This window comes from Alexandromys fortis, unplaced genomic scaffold, assembly GCF_014885135.2.
Source record: "Alexandromys fortis isolate MF-2015 unplaced genomic scaffold, M_Fortis_MF-2015_v1.1 scaffold_58, whole genome shotgun sequence".
NCBI classification, from domain to species: Eukaryota; Metazoa; Chordata; class Mammalia; order Rodentia; family Cricetidae; genus Alexandromys; species Alexandromys fortis.
In genome coordinates, this window is record NW_026067940.1 from 5,923,064 (window position 1) to 5,942,891 (window position 19,828).

The 19,828-nt window shown below is 52.5% G+C and overlaps 2 protein-coding genes across 2 annotated transcripts in view; one reads left to right on the top strand and one right to left on the bottom strand.

Annotated features, from left to right (window-relative positions):
• Window positions 1-5,020: 5,020 nt before the first annotated feature.
• Window positions 5,021-19,828, bottom strand: part of Lrrn2 (leucine rich repeat neuronal 2) — a 59,535-nt gene continuing 44,727 nt past the window's right edge. Inside the window, exon 2 of the mRNA XM_050147842.1 lies at window positions 5,021-8,025. Within this exon, the coding sequence (XP_050003799.1) occupies window positions 5,667-7,808 (2,142 nt within the window). The 5' untranslated portion in view covers window positions 7,809-8,025 and the 3' untranslated portion in view covers window positions 5,021-5,666. The remainder of the gene's footprint in view (window positions 8,026-19,828) is intronic.
• The window catches only part of LOC126504980 (uncharacterized), a 50,748-nt gene continuing 43,992 nt past the window's right edge, over window positions 13,073-19,828 (top strand). The window contains exon 1 of the mRNA XM_050147605.1: window positions 13,073-13,081. The gene's annotated coding sequence lies outside the window, so the exon portion shown is untranslated. The remainder of the gene's footprint in view (window positions 13,082-19,828) is intronic.

Below are 19,828 nucleotides of genomic sequence, written 5' to 3' on the forward strand. Positions count from 1 at the left end.
ACTGAGGAGTCACCCACCCCTTCATCAATAAAGTGCAGGGACTTACATATTAGCTCAAGGGAACCTGGAGAGTAAGGCTCAGAACAGGGACAGGAACACGCAGGCCCAGACCCATCTGTCCTTCCTCTTTACCCACAATCCTCGCAGAACACGCACACTCCTCACCGTGGGTCACCGGGGTCTCTTCCTCCTGTCTTGGCTGTGTAGCAAAGTTTAGCTCTATTTAGAGCATAATTGTTCTTGCCCTGGGGAAGCAAAGGGCAGATCACCCCAGGAATCTTTCTAAAACAGTTTTATTAGGTGCTTAAAATAGCTTCTGGCAGATGGAGTGTAGAGAGGCAGATAGTTCACAGCTGCCTGTGACATTTGCGAAGTCTGTGTGTTCACGGGGGCACATGGGTGTGCATGTGTGCACACAGCTCACGCACCTGCCTAGGGGTGAGTCAGACAGCCGTGGGGGTTGAGAAAGGGCGTAAGGAGGATGAGGACAGTGGCTTCTCATCTCCTTGCACCGGGTTACATGTAGCTTTTGGGAGACCCCTTTTCCTTTCCCAGAGCATGCTGGACAGATGGGTGTTGTTGACTGGAGAAGGTAGCCTTGATATGGGCTTCAGGAGCTGATGCTGGAGAGTGCAGCCGAGCTCCAGGAAGCTTGTGGGCTTCCAGGGATTAAAAGCTTGAACTTTGGTTTGCTAATAAAAACACAGAGATTTCACTCCATTTTCCTTATTCTTAAAGGCAATAGCCATATAAGCAAATGCAAATCCCGTTTCAGCACAGCGATGGGGCAGAGATCCCCATCAATCTAATCCTCCCTGACAGGCTCTCAGATTGGTGTAGGTGGCTCTGTTTCTCATGGCAGCTCTCTTGAATCCTGTAGCCCTGAGCGTGATTCTCAAACCTCTAACGCCTTTGTTCTTGACGGTTCAGAATCCTACTAACTCCAAGATGTTCTCTATAGAACACTCCACACTCCCACGGATATAGAAAGGTCCATCGGTTCATCAGAGGCCTATTTGAATCACTCAGTGTCGTGGAGGCACTGTGAGGAATGGCCCTCCAGCTTCCCTGGCCTCTCACCCTGCCCGGCCTTAATCTCATCACTGTAGGATGATGAGAGACAGAGGTATCTGGACTTATACAGCATAGCCTGCCTTAGAAGGTTCTGAGTAGGCGGCTTCAACTGTGGCCACTGGGAATTCGTTCTGGGAGGGTGACTCTCAGATCCCTCAGCCGTGGGGGCCCGGCTCTGGCTAGTCCATGCTTGTGTGTCCTGTGATCACACCTGGAATTCTTTTTCCTGTACCCAGCTGAGAATAAGTCTCTTTCTCCTCCGTAGTAACCGCCTGATTTGTTCCCCACACCTAGCGCTGCAGCATCCCACTCCCTAGCCTGCTTCCTGGATCTCCAAGGAGAAGGAGTTGAGCAGGATAGTGTGAACTCAGGAGACTTGGGCCTGATTCCAGGCTGACTCTTTTTGGTAGTGTGACCTTGGTAAGTTGTTTAAATGTTTGAAGCCTCACCCTTCCTCACCTGTAAAGTGGAGATAATAATATCTGTTCTGCTGATTCACTGAGATTTGCTCAGCGAATGAGAATCGCTGTCAGTGAGTCACGGCCTAGATTGGCCTACTCTTGTCCTGTAGGTTGAGTCTGGGCTCTTTCTCAGCTTCTCACAGGTTGACATCCTGGTCCTTTTGGATCTTTGAGGATGGCAACGAGATGAAGAATAGACCCTTAGTACTCCCTCAACCAACCAGTGTTCTGTAGCCAAGGACAATGTTAAATCTAAGGCATCCAGAAGCTAGACAAACTGTGGTCAAGAGATCGCAATCCTTCTGTGTGCACTGGTGCTGAGGTGTGTGCGTGCGTGCACACGCGCTGTGATGCTTGGAAGCTTCTACAAACAAAGTAGAGGGGTTCTCTGGCTGAAGATGCAGAGAGGGGAGCCCAGTGGAACATAGAGGCTTGCAGTGTGGTGGAGGCAGGATGAGGTCCTTACTCATGGCCGTAACAGGACAATGAAAGGTCAAGTTTGAGCAGCAACCTTTGGACGAGGATGGAAGGGGAATGGCTCAGGGGCTTTGTAGTTGTTGGTTTCAAGGAACGTACTCAGGAAGTTTCTAGCTCATACTCTCAGAGTCCCAGAGGCAGAAGAAGCAGCGATAAAGCCCCTCTGCCATCTAGATGCACACTTGGTAAATGGCTTCATTCAGCCTCTGGCCTCTGATAAAGCCCAGACCTACCTAGCTGACACCTGAGCTCAGAAGCCCCTGAGCAAAGCTCACCTGAACTGAGCCATGAGGAAGGGAGAGCCCCTCCAGAGGAGCCACCACAGAGTCTTCAAGTAGGAACCAGGGATGGGAAGGAGAGGGAGGAAGGTAAGATCCACAGAAAGCATGATTCAGAAGACACTTCATGGGAAAGAGTCATCAGCTGTGGTTCTCAAGGTAATACCACTCAAGGGGTTGAAAATCTGAAGTCCTGACAATAAAATTACAAATTATCATGAGTTAAAAAAAATGAGGGCAGTATCTAAAAATAACGTGGCTGCACGGGAAACTCTCTAATGCACAGAGCTTTGAGAAGGGCTCATGTTCTCAAAAAAACTTTTGACATAGTTTTAAAAATACATGAGTTTGAAGCTGGGCATGGTGGTGCATACTAGCAACTCCAGCACTGGGTGGGTAGGAGAACTGTAAGGTCAAGGTCACCCTCAGCTGCTTAGTGAGTTTGAGGCCAGCTTGGACTTCATGAGACCCTCTCTCAAAAATAAAACCCCAAATTGATTAAGTTGTATGGGTTTGTTTTGTTCTATGTAGACCAGGCTGTCCTCAACTCCCAGAACTCTGCTTGCTTCAGCCTCTGGAGTTCTGGGATTTGGGCTGTGAGTCATCAAGAACAGCCACCAGTATATGGATTTGAATATGAGAGAGCCAAACGGTCAAGGCAATGGTCTTCAGAGTCAGACAGCATTTAAATTCACCTCTGCCACTTAGTAGCTGTGTTGCCGTGGAGACCCCATTTAACCTTCCTCAGCTCTCAGATTGAAATCTGCAAAATGAGAGTCCACTTCACTGGTGAATTAAATGACACAGTACATGGGAAATCCCTGCTATTAGGACTCGCTGACACACAGGAAGTGCTCAATGCCAGCCGTTCTTGCTTTCCCACAAACACATAAGATGCTCTTCAAGGGAGGCTGCAAAAAACAAAAACAAAGCCAAAAACCAAACAAACAAAAAACCAAACCATTCTCAGATGGGTGAGAGCCATACAAGGTAGACTGAGGCAGGGACCTAACACTTGTGGCTCCCATGAGGAACATTCACTGGTAAAGTCACACTAGACAAGGCCTTGGTAGTGTGAGGTGGGAGAGCAGGCGTGACTTTGTCATGGCAGTGCCGTCTCCCTGGTGACACACGTTCACAGCAGACGCAATGCAGAAGGCTGGGAGAGACTGTTCCCGCCACCTTAAGTAAGCTTCCACCTGTGTTATGAGCTGGGCAAAGCACAGCCTACAAATGCCATGATGAAGGCTTGCTTGAGTAACAGGGGCTATTGTGATGAGTCCAGCCAATCAGGAGCGCAGCCAAGGTGCATCAGAAGAGAACCCTGGGAGGTCAACAGTGCCCAGCAGGAATGCGGTCAGGCACAGTATGAAGACCATACAACCCTGGGAAAGAGCATCGGGTGATCAGGGTAGTGGAGACCACCCTGTAGTTGCTACTCCAACTTTCTTTAGCTGTCTATAAAAAAGCCAAAAGTGTGATGGTACGTGCCTGTAATCCCATCACTCCAAGGGCTGAAGCAAGAGGATTGCCAATTTGAGAACAGCCTGAGCTATAGAAAGCTTCTAGACCCTGCCCCCCCCCCAAACAAAAACAAAGCAAGGTGGGGATATCAGAGGCGTGGAGTAGGTATGGAAAATTCTAGCTATCCCAGGCTGGGCTCCAGTGATTCTGAGTGTAATGCCCAAGTTGGCAGCATCTGCCTTAGCCATGTACATGGGAAACATTCAAACAGGTCTGCAGGGGAGTCTGCAAACTGATGTGAGAGTCCCTGCCAAGGAGATGGCACTTCTGAGAGCCCGGCTATGGAGGAAACTGCCCTCTGATTTTGGGGGGTCATCCCAGTTTAGATTCCGGGGACTATGGGCAGATGCTGATCTGGTGCCCACCTGTGTGTCCATTTGCAGTCTTGGTGACGGTTTGGGATCCGCGTCACCAAGTCTGACACACATGTTCTGTAACTAGGTGACCCTCAGACTCCTGTGTGGATCTGACAAGTCTCAGGAAACTCACTCCCTTCCCCAGCCCAGTTGCCCAGCGGCCTCTGGTGTCGCCTGTGGCTTGGCCCCTCGGCAGCTCCTTTAGTCCTCTGCTCTGACGGCTTTCCAGCAAATGCTCCTCTTCACTCTCAGTCGCCAGAAGTTAATCAGTTAAGAACGAGAGAACCAAAGCAAACCAGGCTCACTGTGAGCCACAGCGGAGTGGAGCGGAGACGGAAACAGCAATGTCCTCCTCACCCACCACCTCCCTTCCTCGGACCTTTGATCACCCATGCTCGCTCCTGCCTGCCTGAGAGCCAAAGTTCTTGCTGTCTGTGTGATCTGCGATTCTCTGCATGGTCCTCCTACCTCTTGGGTTTGTTTAATTAGAATCAGGCTGGGGATGTGCGTCCCAGGCACGTTAGCTGCTCAACAGAGGAGAAAGGAGGACCCGGTCTGGGAATGGAAATTCCCACTCTCTCCCCGTGCCTGTGTTTGTCTCCGTTTTTCCTCTCCCACTCCGCCTTTCCTTGCCTGTGTCACGCTCTTTCTAGCTGGTGACACCTCCTCAATTCCACTCTCTTCCCCCAGTGCCTCTGCTCCCTGCTATGGGGACACTTTATGTTTGGAGCAGACATAGAGGCCAGCATTCAAAATGTCTTCTCCGGGTTCTTACCCTACCCCTGCCTCTCAAGAGATCCAAGAGATTTTTCTGATTCCCAACATGCAAAGGATTTTTCCTCTCCCCGCGGTTGTTGTTATTGTTTATTTTTATTTTTTACAAAACGGGAGAAAAGAGTGAATTGGGTTGGGGACAGGTGACACATTTCTCCACAAAGGTACAAAACTGCCTGTAGAAAGTCAACTTCAGAAGCCCAGGCTATGAGACGAGGCATCCCTGGATACCCCTCTCCCCAAATATCCTTCAGATCCAGCTGGGGGACACTCCCACTTTGGGGCAGGCTCCCAAGACAGAAAGGAGAGGACTCTTTCAGCCCTTGCCCAGGAGGGGGATGAGCAAGCAACCGAGACTGTACAAAGAAAGAGAGGGAGGGGGCAATCCTGTGGGCCAGGGGCCTAGGGACACAGGCAGGGGACAGCCAAGCTGAGGTTCAGATGCCTCTGGGGAGGTAGGAGGCTCTCGGCAGAGTCCTTCCTGTTCCTTGGAGACACTCCTCAGAATAGTAGCTGAGGACCCCCAGAAGGCAACAGCCACCATTTTGGAAGCTGCAAGAGCACCCCCAGGAGCCACAGAGCCCCATCTTTCTTGGTCAAGCTGCTAGGCCTCGAGCACGTGGATTGACTCCACTTTCCTGGCAGGTGTCTGGCCCAGATGACTTTTCTTTTAGTGTAGAGTTGGCCTGGTTATTTCTCTACTGCTGAGACCTGGCGGAGCTTCAGGAATGTTGAGACAAAGGTGGTGACACTGTCTCTCCATCTGAGCATCTGGGCGGGTTCCTCCCTGGATTCCAGGGCAGGACAAGGGGTGCAGACACTACTCGGAAAGAGGGGGTGCTCCAGCCCCAGAAAGCCCAGGCTGGAAGCAGAGGCTTCTTCTCACCCACCCCCTGCTTGGGCTGGCCTCTGCCAAGGTGGGCTGCAAGCCCAGCTGCCAGCAGAAGGACGGCAAGAGCCAGGATGGCTATGAGCCCAGGCTGGTCCCCCAGGGCTCTATGGCAAGGAGAGGCCTCTTTAGTCCTGGCCCAAACACAAGCCAACTGGGTGTGGGCATCAGCGAAGGCCACTTGCAGGCAGGCCCAGTACTCTGTGGCCGGCAGGAGGCGGGTAATGTTGTAGCGGTGGGTGCCCTGGGGCAGCCGAGCCAAAGCAGAGGCTTCATGGTCCTGGAGGGAGGAGGCGCTAGACCAGGTGAGGTTGGTGGAGACTATGTTGGGTGGGGGCACCCAAGATAGCAGGACATGATATGGGTGTGTCTCCTGCACAAGGAGCTCCAGTCCTGGTCCCTTGTCCCTGCCTTGCTGGAAGGGAGTATGGCCAACCACAACACTGACTGTCTTAGTGTCAGTCCCAACCAGGTTCTGGGCCACACAGGTATATAGCCCCGCCTCTTCTGCTGTCACCCTTCTCAACTCTAGGGTCCCCTCGGGGAACACCCGGTACCTCCTGCCTGCATGAGCAGGTGTCAGTCGCACTCCAGCTGGAGAGACCCAGTAGATCTCAGGCTCTGGTTCAGCCAGGGCCCGGCAGTGAAGTACCATGCTCTCTCCGCTGGCCACCTGCAGCCTGGAAGGGAAGCTGCGGGGAGAGATGAGGGGCAGGCAGTGGTCTGTCATCTCCCGGAATGGTACCTCCCGGACTGGGAGGCGCTTCAGGTCCGGAGGCTCAGCACACAGGGTGGACTGTGGTTCGATGAAACGGACGTGGGTGCCCGAGGCGTTGGCCCAGCGGATGACACAGTCGCAGCGGATGGGGTTGCCGTGGAGCCCCACCTCCTGCAGGTTGGGCAGAGATTCTACTGTCTGCTGGTGCAAGGCACTGAGAGCGTTGTTGTTGAGCATGAGGGTCTCCATCTGGGGCAGGTGGTGGAAGGCGCGCGGATGGATGAAGGAAAGCCGCGGGTTATTGGTGATGTCCAGCTTGGTCAGCTCAGGGAGATTTACCAGGGCGAACTTGTCAATGGAGACCAGCTCCTCCATGTTGTTCAGTCCCAATTCCTTGAGGTGCAGCATGTTGGCGAAGTCTCCCGGCCCTACCCGCTGCAGTGGGTTTTTGTTCAGGTCTAGGAACTTGAGCCCAGGCACCTGCTCCAGTGCCCGCTTGGGTACCTGGGCCAACTGATTGTCGTAGAAAGAGAGGCTCTCCAGACTTTGCAGTCCTTCTAGGGCATAGTCTGAGATCTCCCGCAAGCTCATGCCTGCCAGCACCAGGCTGCGCAGGTTGGCCAGGGGTCGGAAGTTCATGTCCAAGATGGCGTCCACCTTGTTGCCACCAATCATGAGGATTTCCAAGCTGGGCAGCACATCGAACCAGCGGCTGTCGATGGTCCTAAGCAGGTTGGAGTTGAGGTGCAGTCGCAGCAGGTTGCTGAGACCTTCAAAGGCCCTGGGGGCAATGCGGCACAGCTGGTTATGGTTGAGATAGAGCTCCTGCAGGCTGGTCAGCCCAGCGAAGCTGTGGTCCTCCAGCCGGCTTAGCTGGTTCTCTTCTAAATGTAGGCTCAGCAGCTGAGGCAGGGCCTGGAAGTCACAGTCTCGGGCATCTGAGAAGCTGTTCTGGGACAGATCCAGTTCTGTGAGGTTGGTCAAGTAGGCGAGCTCAGTCTGGTCTATCCGGCTGATACTGTTACTCTGCAGGAGCAGGGTCTGTGTCCCCGCGGGAATCCCCGGAGGCACTGCCATCAGGAAGAGGTCATTGCAGTCCACAGTGGCCGCCTCGCGGTAGGATGACCGGGGCGTGTACCAGGGCCGGATCTGGCAGGCACACTGAGGAGGGCAGGGCACACGCCAGGGTACCACAGGTACCGCGGCAGTGGTACCAGCTGCCCAAGATAGCAAGAGGGCAGCCACGAGGAGCCTCATGGTGGATCTGGAAGGCAGGGGACCCTCCACAGGAAGAGTCCTGCTCTTCACAACTTGCAGACTGAGGGTCAGCAGCCCTGCCAAGGTCTGGGGAACCACCCTCTCAGGGCAGTCATTCTACATGGCGTGAGTGGGCATCACTTCGTGCCCTCCTGGGTGTGGGTCCTCATCTTTGTGCACTAGACTGGGACATCACTCATTTCCTCGCTGGGCAGCCCTGGAAGAAGACAACAGAGTTAGGGATGTGCAGAGTTAAGCAGTGGAATCTGTTCCTCCAGCCTCCCCTGGTGGACTCCAGAAACCAAGGGAGTAGCCCAGGAACTGACCTGGATGGGAACCAGGCTTTCTGGGCCCTCTTCTGCAGCCCTCAAGGTTCTTCTCCTACCATCTTCTCTAAGTCTTTGGATAACTCAGAGGTGTATATGTGTGTGGTATAGTGTGGTGGGTGACGGTGGGGAGTATAGGTTATGTGTATGGATTGGTGTGGTGTGGTGTGGCGTGGTGTGGTGTGTGACAGTGGGGAGTATAGGTTACATGTATGGTATGGTGTGGTGTGGTGTGGTGTGGTGTGGTGTGATGTGGTGGGTGACGGTGGGGAGTATAGGTTATGTGTATGGTATGGTGTGGTGTGGTGGGTGATGGTGGGGAGTATAGGTTATGTGTGCATGTTTAGGAGGAAAGGAGAATGTGTGAGCTGAAATCATCATCACTGGAGCCCGGACAAATGTGGAATAGATTGTTTTGACCTTTCTTGTTTTTTTCACTGGATAAGTGAGATAAATGATGGTTTCTAGACATCTCTGGTGAGGCAAGAGAAAGGAGGTAGTGGAAACAAACCCAGCTCTAAAATATGGGGTAGGCTTCCCAGAACTCTGGAGCTGGGCAGTGGATCTTGACCACATTCATGTAGGCTGGGGTGCTGGGAATCCTTCCTGGTCTCCTGGGTGAACTTCCCATCCTGAAGGCACGGGCCTTCCTCTCTCAAGGGCCTGTTAGAGTTGCAGGGCAGACGTTCGGGGCTGGAGTCCATTTGCCTCAGCCCTCAAGTATGGCCTTCTGTAATCTGGCCTGCTGTTTCTGCCCCTCATACTCTCTCCACAAACCTTTTGGGGTGAACTGATATGCCACCCCTTTTGTCTCATTTCTCCCAGGCAACTTCTGCTTGTTCTTCATGACTCAAGTCAGAGAGTTTCTCTGGGGCTACAGGATTTCTTGGAGGACAATAAACTCGTAGACAACAGACATTGGAGCATGCGTCTCCACTTCCGGGGCCCAGGGGTTGGCATGGCCACTGCAGTGTTGTGCTTGCTGCTGTCCCCAGCCCTGCCTACACCACCTGGAAAGCTTCCTCTGGCTATAACGTTGCCCTTCATGATCACAGCTGTAACACAGGGCATGGTTGGTGCTCACTGTAGTCCCACGTCCTCAGAACCCTTCCCCCAGGGGTTTCCTACACCTGGAACCCAAGGCACTGGTTTCTTCCCTCCTGGGTGTATGCATGTATGCAATCAACCTGGCTTCTCTTTCAGACCCTAAGGCCAAGGGACATCAAGCTTTGGCTTAGAACAGATGGACACAAAACTGGGCCAGATCTGAGCTGTCTTTTTCAGCCTGGTCTGACTCCTCAGGAGAGGTCTGGTCTGGCAGCCCTTCAGCGGTAGGTATGCAGGATGCGTTCCTAAGACTCTGAGCAGCTTGTTTCCTGTGTAGCTGTCCTAAGAGGCCTGTGAGTACTTAAACCTCCATCGTGTATAGGTCCAGAAGAACCCAGAGAACTCTGCTCGAGTCTCCATGCTGGGAAACACCCACAGATAGAAAATAAGCCCAAACTGGAGGCTGTGCCGTTTATACATCACTGCTCTGCCTCGGGTCTGGCCCAGCTTGCTTTGGACCCAAGGTTGGGGTGCACTGGCTGTCCTGAGGCAGGCTGGTGCCATTCCTGTCTTCCCGGTGAGCTCTCCTTGCCAGGAAGCTGCAGGAAGCTCAGAGCGGTGTTTATCAGCTTCCAGGCAGTGCCTCTAGCTGGCCACATGGGGCTCTTTGCCTCATCATCCTGCTTCCGGGAAGCTGGGAGGGGAGCCGTGGGGGCAGGGCGCCCCTCCCTGAGCAGGAGAGCAGCATGCCCATGTACAGCCGACTGAGGCCCACTTCCCTCAGCAGCTATTTCTGAAGGTGGGAAAAACAACGGTGACTTGAAAGGCTCGGAGGTTTGCATGGGGGGGGGGGTCCTGTGTGCACTGTCATGGAGATCGCAGGGTAAACAAACACACGTGTGCACATGCGTGCCTGCCTACATACGTGTGCAATGGAAGCCTGGGGAAACCAGCTGCCCGGCTAGTAACTGGGGCTCGTGGAGGGGGAGGGGTGCTGTGGTGTCCTTTGTGGGTTGGGAAGCTGCAGGAAACAAGAGGCACCTGCCATGCAGATGATGCTTCTACTTCTGCCCTAGGACAGGCTCCTTGACCTCTCCGAGCGTCTGTTGCTTTCTGTTCCCTTTATTTTCTTAAAGATAGTCATGAGGCTGAGACTGAAATGGCATGTCGCTCACGTAGAGAGTTCTAGAAATGTTAGCTCCTTTTCCAGGGTTGGGAGGTGCTTCTGCCACATAAGAACCTTTCTCTTCCCTCCCCTCTTTCTTTCTTTCTTTCTTTCTTTCTTTCTTTCTTTCTTTCTTTCTTTCTTTCCTTCATCCTTTCTTCCTTTTGCTATGTGGTTGAGGCTGTCCTTGAACTCAGGACCTCCTTCCATCTCCCAAGTACTCCGAGCACAGGAAGGCAACACTCTGCTCAGTGGTCACCTGACTTCTGAAGGAACAATAGTCTTGTAGGCAACAGACAACAGGGTGCAATAAGCTTCCTCTCTACTAAGCTTAGCCCTTGGGTCCCCAATACTGGGTGGAGAGCTGTGAACTGGCAACATAGCCATCCAGCAAAGAATGCCAATGGGTGAGGACAGCCCAGGACAGTTCCCAGCTGGAGAGAAAAGTGAGGTTGAGTAGGAAGTAAGGACTCCTCAGAGGGGACCTCAGTGTGTCACTTGACCTTTAGATAAGACCTGAGCCCCTGGCTTCCCTCTCCTCCTTGTTCTGAGTGTCAAGCTAGCATTCAGCTTTGCTCAAGGTGCTGGGAAGCCACCAAAACCTAAAGTTCCATGGCAGACAGCTCCCCTGCTGGCCTTATCCAGCTACCTGGGCAGGAGCTGCAGAGTGTGTTATTCATGGGCTAGGATCAGGGCTGGTTTTAAGAGGAAGAGAGAAACGGCAGCTGAATCTGGGACCCTAAAGTGTGGCAAACCCTTAGAGGAGTTCTTCTCCTGAGGTCGGGCACCAAGCCCCTCCTTGGATGGAGTCCAGAGCTGCCCATTTGCTTGCCATCACTATAAAGGCTGTCACAGCCCTGCTCATTCAAGCTGGTTAGTGAGAGTTTCTGCAGAGAAAGCAAATGTCTTTCCTCTCTAAGGTCCAGGTAACCAGGGGTGCATGGGCACACACACGTCTTCCAGCTGGTCTGCGAGCTCCCCTGGTCCACAGAGAATCAAGTGAAGCTGTGCACTTGGGGGCGAATATGAATAATAAAATCTACAGAATACAGAACATTACGTTTCATATCTCCACCCGCTCCATGCGTGGGCAACGGAGGGATTCTTTACTTAAATTCTGTCAGGGAGACAACCAAGGTTCAGAAAAGTTATAGCAGAGGTTACACAGCTTCTATGTGGTGAGGGAAACCCGATTATTATTATTATTATTATAATTATTATTATTATTATTATTATTTTACTATAATCTACCCCACCAGCCCAATCAACAGAGATCAATGTTTGCTTGAGGGCAGCTGGTGTCATACTGGCTTGGAACACTTGCCTCAGTTGCAAGGACTTGGGTCCTTAGCAAATATATCTTGTCCCCTGATGGCCCACCAGCACCCTTCCTTGGCTCCTGGCTAGACTGACACCCTTGAGGAGCATTCAGGAAGGACTCTGTTACTCTGAGTCTTGATGGGCCTGGAACCACAGGGTCAAACAAAGCTCGGAGCTGCAAACGGACCCGACCTTGCCATTTGACTGTGAAGTGGGTGTTGGAGGGTCCTGGAGTCATCCTCCAGGCCCCACGGCTGGCTTCCTCCAAAGGCACACCATTAGCTTGGAAGGGCTCAAACTACAAATCCCAAAGGACTCATTTTCAGTTGGATTCGCTCCAGGAATCATCTTTGAACTTAGCAGAAGGCATGGAATCAATCTTCCAGTCCTTCTAAGAAGACCCTTGGCAAATCTCTGAAGGAAGAATTTGAGGGACACTGTCATTCCATTTCCCTTCTCTGTCCCAATCTCCTGCAGCACGGAGGGGTGGGGGTGGGGGTGGGGGCGGGGTGGGGGCGGAGTCTACTGAGGTGGAGGGAGTGCACCCAAACTCCCTCCCTTCCACCATCCTACAGTCCTCCCTTTCCTTCCCTAGTCCCCGCCTCCCCCCAGCAGCCTTTCAGCGGGAGGCCAGCAGGCAGGAAGCTACCGCTTGCCTGGTCTTGCCGGCTTCAGTACCAGGTCTCTCTGAGCTGTGGAGAACAGATGGGAGGGCGTAACTGAGTGCAGCATTGATAAACTCCGGCCTCCTCAGCAGTAGATAAGCCCTGGGCAGGAGCTGCAGAGGAGGGTGGTAGGCCGGCTTCCATCTGTACACGCGGCCTCCAGTTCCTCTGGGAGGTGACTAGGTCCCTCACTCCTGCCTCTCACTTAATCATACACAACCAGAGCTTCTGCACAGGAGCCCCCCGTGTTTATCTAGTCTTCCAGAGCCTGAATCCCATAGATAACTTATATGAAGGGGGGCTGTTGGTGCAGAAGGTACTGGGCTTTGCCATGGAGTTTGAGCCCGGCTCTTCCACTCTCTATGTGACTTTGGGCAAAGCAGTCAGCTTCCTAGGACCTTATGGGTTGCAGCCGTGGAGACGGCGATGTATGACTCGGCTCCCTTCACTTCTTCCGTCATCATGGCTTTCTATCATATCTCTGTGCCTCACCTTTTGTAACACTTTGAGTTGTGAGGTATAAGATTAACTACACAGGCGTGTGTATAACGAAGACACTAGCCCCAGGCTCCATGAACTCAGGCGAATACCGGCTCAGCCACACTCAGATCTAGATGTGACTATCCCAGAACACATCCTTCATGCCCTTGTAGGTCAATACGCAGCCCTACCTGGTAACTGCAGTCCTGACCTCTCACCTCATCAGCCAGTGTCATCTTTAAATTCTGTTTCCCTCTTTCTTCTCCAACGGTAAGTTGAGAACAAGGGCACTGGACCTGGGTGATTCACGGAACAACTCTTCCTACTCCCAAGTGGGCCAGAGCCTCTCGGCATCCTTCTCAGGCAAGATGGGGCTTATTTCTTGTCCTTACACCTAGAAACAGTTCTATGCCTCAGGGTCCCAGCTCTGACTAGAATCCTCATGGCCTGGACCTAGGTGTTGAGACAGGAAGAATGCTTGGTGATCTCTGCTACCCCTGTTTCTAGGTCTTCTCCTCACAGAGTCCCAGGGCAGCAGACAAGAGGATACACAGGAGTTACTGTGCACTCTTAGCTTCCCCCATGTCTCTCTACCTGGCAGTCTCGGAACCCCTCACATTCATCTCATCCCAAAGCCAGCAGCCCTCTCACCAGCCTGCTCCTTTGGTCCCATGGTTGTCGATTTCAGCACCCACCAGTGCCTAAGGCTGGAAATCACTATTTTGAATCGCACCTCTTCCCCTGGCAAATACACCTACATTCTGTCTTTATTGCCAGTCTAGACTCTTATGGTGGCCTCTTCCATGTTGTCCTATTCACATTAGAGGGGACCTCACATTCCTTGCCCTGTCTCTCTCTCTGCCACACCCAACCTGCCACTGTCTCACCCGCAGGTTCTCACCCTGACTGTCATGCCCTGTTCCTTTCAGCCATCAAACTCTTATGCAGCCACCAAACCTATCTCCCAAACCACTTCAATTGAAGGGAGATGCGTGGCATCTCTGGAGGCTCATGTGCCACAGCCACCAAACCTATCCCCCAAACCACTTCAACTGTAGGGAGATGCGTGGCATCCTCAAGGGTTCTTGTGCCACAGCCACCAAACCTATTTCAAACAGTGTGTCAACTATAGGGAGACATGTGGCATCCCTGGGGGCTCGTGTGCCAGGTTTCCTGTATGCCAGCTACTTTGCCAACAGTCCTGTAAATGAAGTGCTTCTTAGATGAGAAACTTAGCTCAGAGAAGTTAGGGGACAAGATTGAGGTCCTACAGCTGGGACATAGAGGGTCAGGAGGGACCCGGTAGATCTCATTCACAGCCATGGTTATTTCTGGGATTCTGGTGCCAGAGCTCAGCCGGTCTGCCGGGGGGCACAGTGGGGAGGGTGAGATTCCTTTATTTCAGCCTTGCTTTCTCCTCGTCGTTGGAATTTTAGAGGTCCAGGTTCTGATAAATCTCTTTCCTGGGTGGGGACAGAAGGGTCTTGTTGCCAGGCAGGAGTCTCTACAGTGTCCAGGCAGAGAGTGTGGAGCTCCAAGCCTGGAAGGGAGCCTGCCTCATTATTTCCTGATTAGAACGGAGGGTGCCCGTAGGTAGCACACAGTCATTTCTGTCTGATCGCACTGCACCAAAACAAGCTGCAGGGGAGCAGGGCCTGCAAGCCCAGGCAGAGAATGGCTCAGGCTGAGTCCATCTCCTGATGCTGCCAGGGTTTCTGCAAAGCTGCAGGAACTGCTCCCTGACCAGGACTTTTCTCCTGAGCTCCTGGGGTGCCCTGCATCCCTCCGTGAGAACCTGCCTGTTCTCCTGCAGACTGAGAACTCTGCAGGGCCAGGTGCCTTGCTCAAGCTCACCGTAGGAACTTAGGAACGTAGGAACTTAGGAACATAGGGACAGGCAGGGCAGGGCAGGGCAGGGCAGGGCAGGGCAGGGCAGGGCAGGGCAGGGATGTCTCTCTGTCTTAGAGATCAGAAGCCACAGGGATCAAGGGCCCAGAGAAGAGGCCATTGTGTGGGCTATTCCTTCTGCTTCTTTTCCTGCCCTTAAAGGAGGCCAGCATCATCCCGGAGTCTGTTTTTCCTGGTTCATGCCTTTCTATGGCCGTTTTGCCTTCCAGGTCACTGCTCCTGGGTGAAAGTCACTTTGTTCTCAAGTTTCTGTCTGGCTTAACAGGATCTTGCATTCACCTTCACCCTTCTGGAGCTTTCTCTGAACCCCTCTAGAAACTCCAGACTCCACTAGCCTCTGCTCTGAGGCCAGAATTACTGGCTGTGGAGGGGGCTCCACCGTGGAATCCTGTTGCCTGCTGCACAAGTGTTCTTGGGCCTCCTCATCTGTCACACCGGGAGAAATGTGCCTCCTGCTGGAGCTGGAGAAAATGGCCATCCACAAGCGCCTGGGGCTCTGAGACCCCCTTTCCCTTTGCATCAGTGTCCTCACATTTCCTTGGCTGGACTGTACCTCACCTTCTAGATCACCCATGTTTTGGGAGGTAGGGCTATTTCCTCTGCAGCTGGTACCCTTTCCAAGAGAATCAGCCCTCTTCCAAAGCGCTGAAAGTGCACCCTGGAACCTTCAATGGGGATCCTTGGCTCCAGGTTTCAGGACAGCTCAAGGACACGAGCCACCAGCAGATCACAGATGCCTGACAAAACATTTGCTCAATAAACAGGTCAGAGGTCGCAGCTGGTGAGCAGTGCCTCTGCGCTCCCCCTTTCCCACGTGCTCCCTGCCAAGACCCCGAGGGCTGCTCCTGGGATGGACCTTCCACTGCCCCAGTCACAAGCCAGATGGGCAGTCTAGACTGGCTGCTGCTCAGGTGGAGGTGCCCGGCAGATTCGGCAGCCTTCCCCGGCTATCTCATGAGCCAGGGCCCCAGGATGGCCCTTGGCCACAGGCAGCTAGGATCAGGAGGAAGGAAGGCAAGGTAGAAAAGAGGGATGCAGATAGTTCTTTCCGGTCCCCGTGCCCTTGCTCAGCCAGGTCCTCAACCTGAAATTCTGTTCTCCACGGTGCATCTAGGAAAAGCCTCAAACACTGACGCCTCTATGGATGAGTACCCCCCCCCCCCCGCTTCCCCCACTCCCTATGAAGCCACAGCCTGCAATCCCAAGGGGCTCTTGTCTCCTCTCTGTGCACAGTTAGGGAAGGTAGAAGGCCCCAAGGCCCTGATGACAGGGAAGCGCGGAGAGGAAGGACTCTGCCCTGCGTGTGAGGAGGAGCTTTGGGTCTCCCTGGCACCTGGTGGGATGGCAGGGCGGATGGCAGCGCGAATGCGGAGCAGGCTAGTTAAACACGGAGAAAGGAAAATGAAATCAGAATGAAAATTGATGAGGCGGGGAGAAGAGGAGACTCGTTCCATCAGAGGTCTACCAGATGAAGCCCCGAGATAAATCACACTGCGGAAGGAGGCCCCGGGCTCGAGGGCGCAAGCCTTCCCCTGTCAGATGTGGCAGGCAGGCTGCGAGATAAATGGCTGCAGATGAGGCTCTCAGTGGGCGCTTTTCTTTCTCTCTTTTCCCTCACTGCAGCGAGATAGCCTGCGGGTCCTCACCAGTCTTCCAGGTTCGCCCTAGCCATCCTTTCGCTCAGTTATTTCTTCTTTAGCTCTCCTGACCCCAGAGGCCTCATTGGTGACCTCGTAGCTCAGCTCTTTCTTACTCGCTCCATGATTACCTGGACTGCCCTACAGCCACAGGGAACTCACGGCAGGGCAGGGCTTGGGGAGCAGCGCTAGTCAGGGCTGGGAGCAGGCTTTGGATCATGGCCTCACCCCTGAGAAAGTTCTCAGAAAAGCAGATTCTCGAGCTCACTAGCCCTCCAGGATCAGAGGCTGAGAGTGGGGCCTAGAAATCCAAGTTTGAGCTGGATGACTTCTGCAGTCCAACTCTGAAAACCAAGGAACGATAGTTAGAAATCTCAAAAGCATCTACTCATGATGTGCTCCATGTTGCTCTCTTGAGAGGTTAGGTTGTCTTGACATCCTAACAGGATGGAGTCTTCCAGAACCCCCTCACGTCCTCTGTCCCCAGCACAGAGAAACTTCCAGGAGCATGGAAAAAGGTCTGGTGGCATGCTGGGCCCTCTACCTATGGGAATGGCAAGGGACACAGCGTATGGGAAGCGCGCATGGGAAGCGCAGTGAGGTTGCTCAACTTGAGAACAAGACAAAGGAAAACTCCCTATGGAATAAAAAGTTGTTACAGGACAGTGGGCTCAGCTGTGGGAACAGGCACGGTCCCACCACAGGTAGGAAGTTAGGCAAGTATTCAGAGGAAATATGCTAAAAATTTTTGTGCAGGCTAGTTTTATATAAACTTGACAAAAGTTATAGTCATTTAGGAAGAGGGAGTTACGGCTGAGAAAATGCCCCTACCAGACTGTCCATTTTGATTGGTGATGGACATGAGCGGGCACTGTGGGCAGTGGGCAGGTCCTGGCAGACTGAGCATGAGGTGCAAGCCAGTAAGCAGCACTCTTCCGTGGCCTCTGTATCAGTTTCTCCTTCCGGGTTCCTGCCTTGAGTTCCTGCCCTGAGTCCTTTGATGACTGGAAGCTTAAGAGGCAATAAATCCTTTCCTCCCCAAATTCCTTAAGGTTATGGCATTATCACAGCAGCAGAAACCCTCGCTGAGACAATGAGTGAACTTGGTGGGTGCTTTGATAAGATTGCTTTAAAATCTCGCTTGGGGGGCTGGAGAGATGGCTCAGTGGTTAAGAGCACTGCCTGCTCTTCCAAAGGTCCTGAGTTCAATTCCCAGCAACCACATGGTGGCTCACAACCATCTGTAATGAGATCTGCAGGCAGAATACTGTATACATAAATAAATAAGTAAATAAATAAATCTAAAAAGAAAATCTCCCTGGGGTGGAGGACGAAGATCCTAGAGGGAGCCTGGACCAAGAAGGTCTCTAGAAGTAGAGGATGGTGGAAGACATTCAGCACTGAGCAGAGGCCTGGGAACAAACTGTAGGAAGTAAATGCCGAGGAGTGTTTCTCTGCAGCCTGTGAGCAGAGCGGTCATGAGGACTGCAGGTGAGAGGCAGCATGGTTGGACATGATCCTGTAGGCCAAGTGTAGTCACAGGGACCGTGGAGGGCATTACAACGATGCACCTTGCAATTGAGATTCTACCATTCCCACTGTCTCATGTGGCTGTGGTCTGAGTGCACGCCCCAGATTCTTGCATTAAAAGCATGATCCCTGGTGGGCTTGGTGGCTCAAGTCCCAGTACTCAGGAGGCAGAGGCAGGACCATCTCTGAGTTTGAGGCCAGCCTGGTCTACAGAGTGAGTTCCAGGACAGCTGGGGACATTACACAGAGAAAATAAAAATGAAAAAGAAACACAATCCCCAATGGTACAGTGTTGGTGGTGTTTAGGTCAGATTGGCTCTACCTTCCTGAATGAACACGTGATATTTTGAAAGTCGTGAGAGAGGGACTTGGTCTTTTTCTGTCAGTCTGCTTTTTTTCCATGTGGAGATACTGCATTTCCCAGAGAACCCAGAGTTCAGAAAACTGTCTTGGAAGCAGACAGCAGGCCTCACTGGAGGCTGACGCCTTGATCTCGAGAAACCAATTTCTGGTCTTTATAGATGCCCAGTCTTTGGTGCTGTCTTGAAGCTGCTCAAGGGAGACATGTTTGACAGTCACAGATGCTACTGCCCCTATTTTAATGGGAAGAGTATCAAATAACTCGATCAACTTCACACAGCAAACAGTAATGGGCCAAGACGAGAAGGCACAGTGTGCTTCCAGCCTGGTCCTGATTTCCCCTATGGGAAGGCAATAATCACGGTAGCCACTGAGACAGCCTGATGGTGAGCCAGGCCTTGGACTGGACACCTGGCAGGAGGGGCTGCCTGTGTGCTCACAATGCCACTGTGATGTGGGAACGACAAACCCCATTGCCGTGTGAGAGGGTGAGGGCCTGGCCTGAGAGCATTCAGTAGCAAAGCCAGGTCACTGCTGGCTGGTGCCAACGCCTATGCTCTGGGATCTGATTCTTCATGACCCTCCAGCCTCACTGCCCAATTCTCTTTCATCCCAGAATGGAATGGGAGGTTCCAGTTGACTTCTTGTTCAATCTCTTTTGGGTACGGGCCAATGCAAGAAAAAGAAGCGGGTCTCTGGCCCAGGTTTACAGGCCTTCCTCAAGGACGAGCTCTACCCGGGCACAGCTTCTCCTTCCTCCATATCTGTTCAACCTCAAAGCCCAGAGTGCCAGGCAGGCTGACAGCTCCCGAGCCCTGAGCCCGGTGGAGGGAAATGCTTCCATCTGTGATCAATACCAGGCATAATTCAGTGACTGCAGCAAGTACAAAGGAGTGGAGGTTAAATCAATATTTAGAAGCTTCAAAATTAAACTAATTAAGAGCAAGCCTTAATGATTTTTTTTACTGTCTGGGAATAAAAAAGACAAAAAGCCCGCCTATATTTCATGATTTCGCTTTGGTGGCTGGTAATAATTTGGAAGAGCAGAAATGGATGGCCCTCTGGCTGCCCCGTGCTACACTGCGGAAGAAGGGCACCTTGTCTGTGGAGACAAAAGATGGGAGAAACGGGAGCAGCAAGGGTGCACGGGAAGAATGCAAGGCCATTAGCCTGATGTCAGGGGTACTGTGTCCCCCCAAATGAGATATCGAACTCCCACTCTGGGTGTTTGTGGATGTACCCTTAGAAAATAGGGCCTTCATAGATGTAGTTAGGCAAAGTTGAGGTTGTCAGGGAGACCCTAATCCTGTATGGCTGATGTCCCATAGGAGAAAGAAAATGGCGCATGAGGTGGATACTTAAGGAAAAGGGACAGGCCACAGCTTCAAGCAAAGGAATGTCCCCCTCACCACCCTGCCACTGATGGCTGTCAGCAGAATCCAGCAGAGGCAAGGATAGGTTCTCTGATCTTCTTGAGGGAGGCTTGTTCTGCTAACACCTTAAATTTGAACTTCTAGCCCACAAGACTTCGAGACAATGAGTTTTTATTATTTGAAGGGATAAGTTTATAGTGCTTTATTAT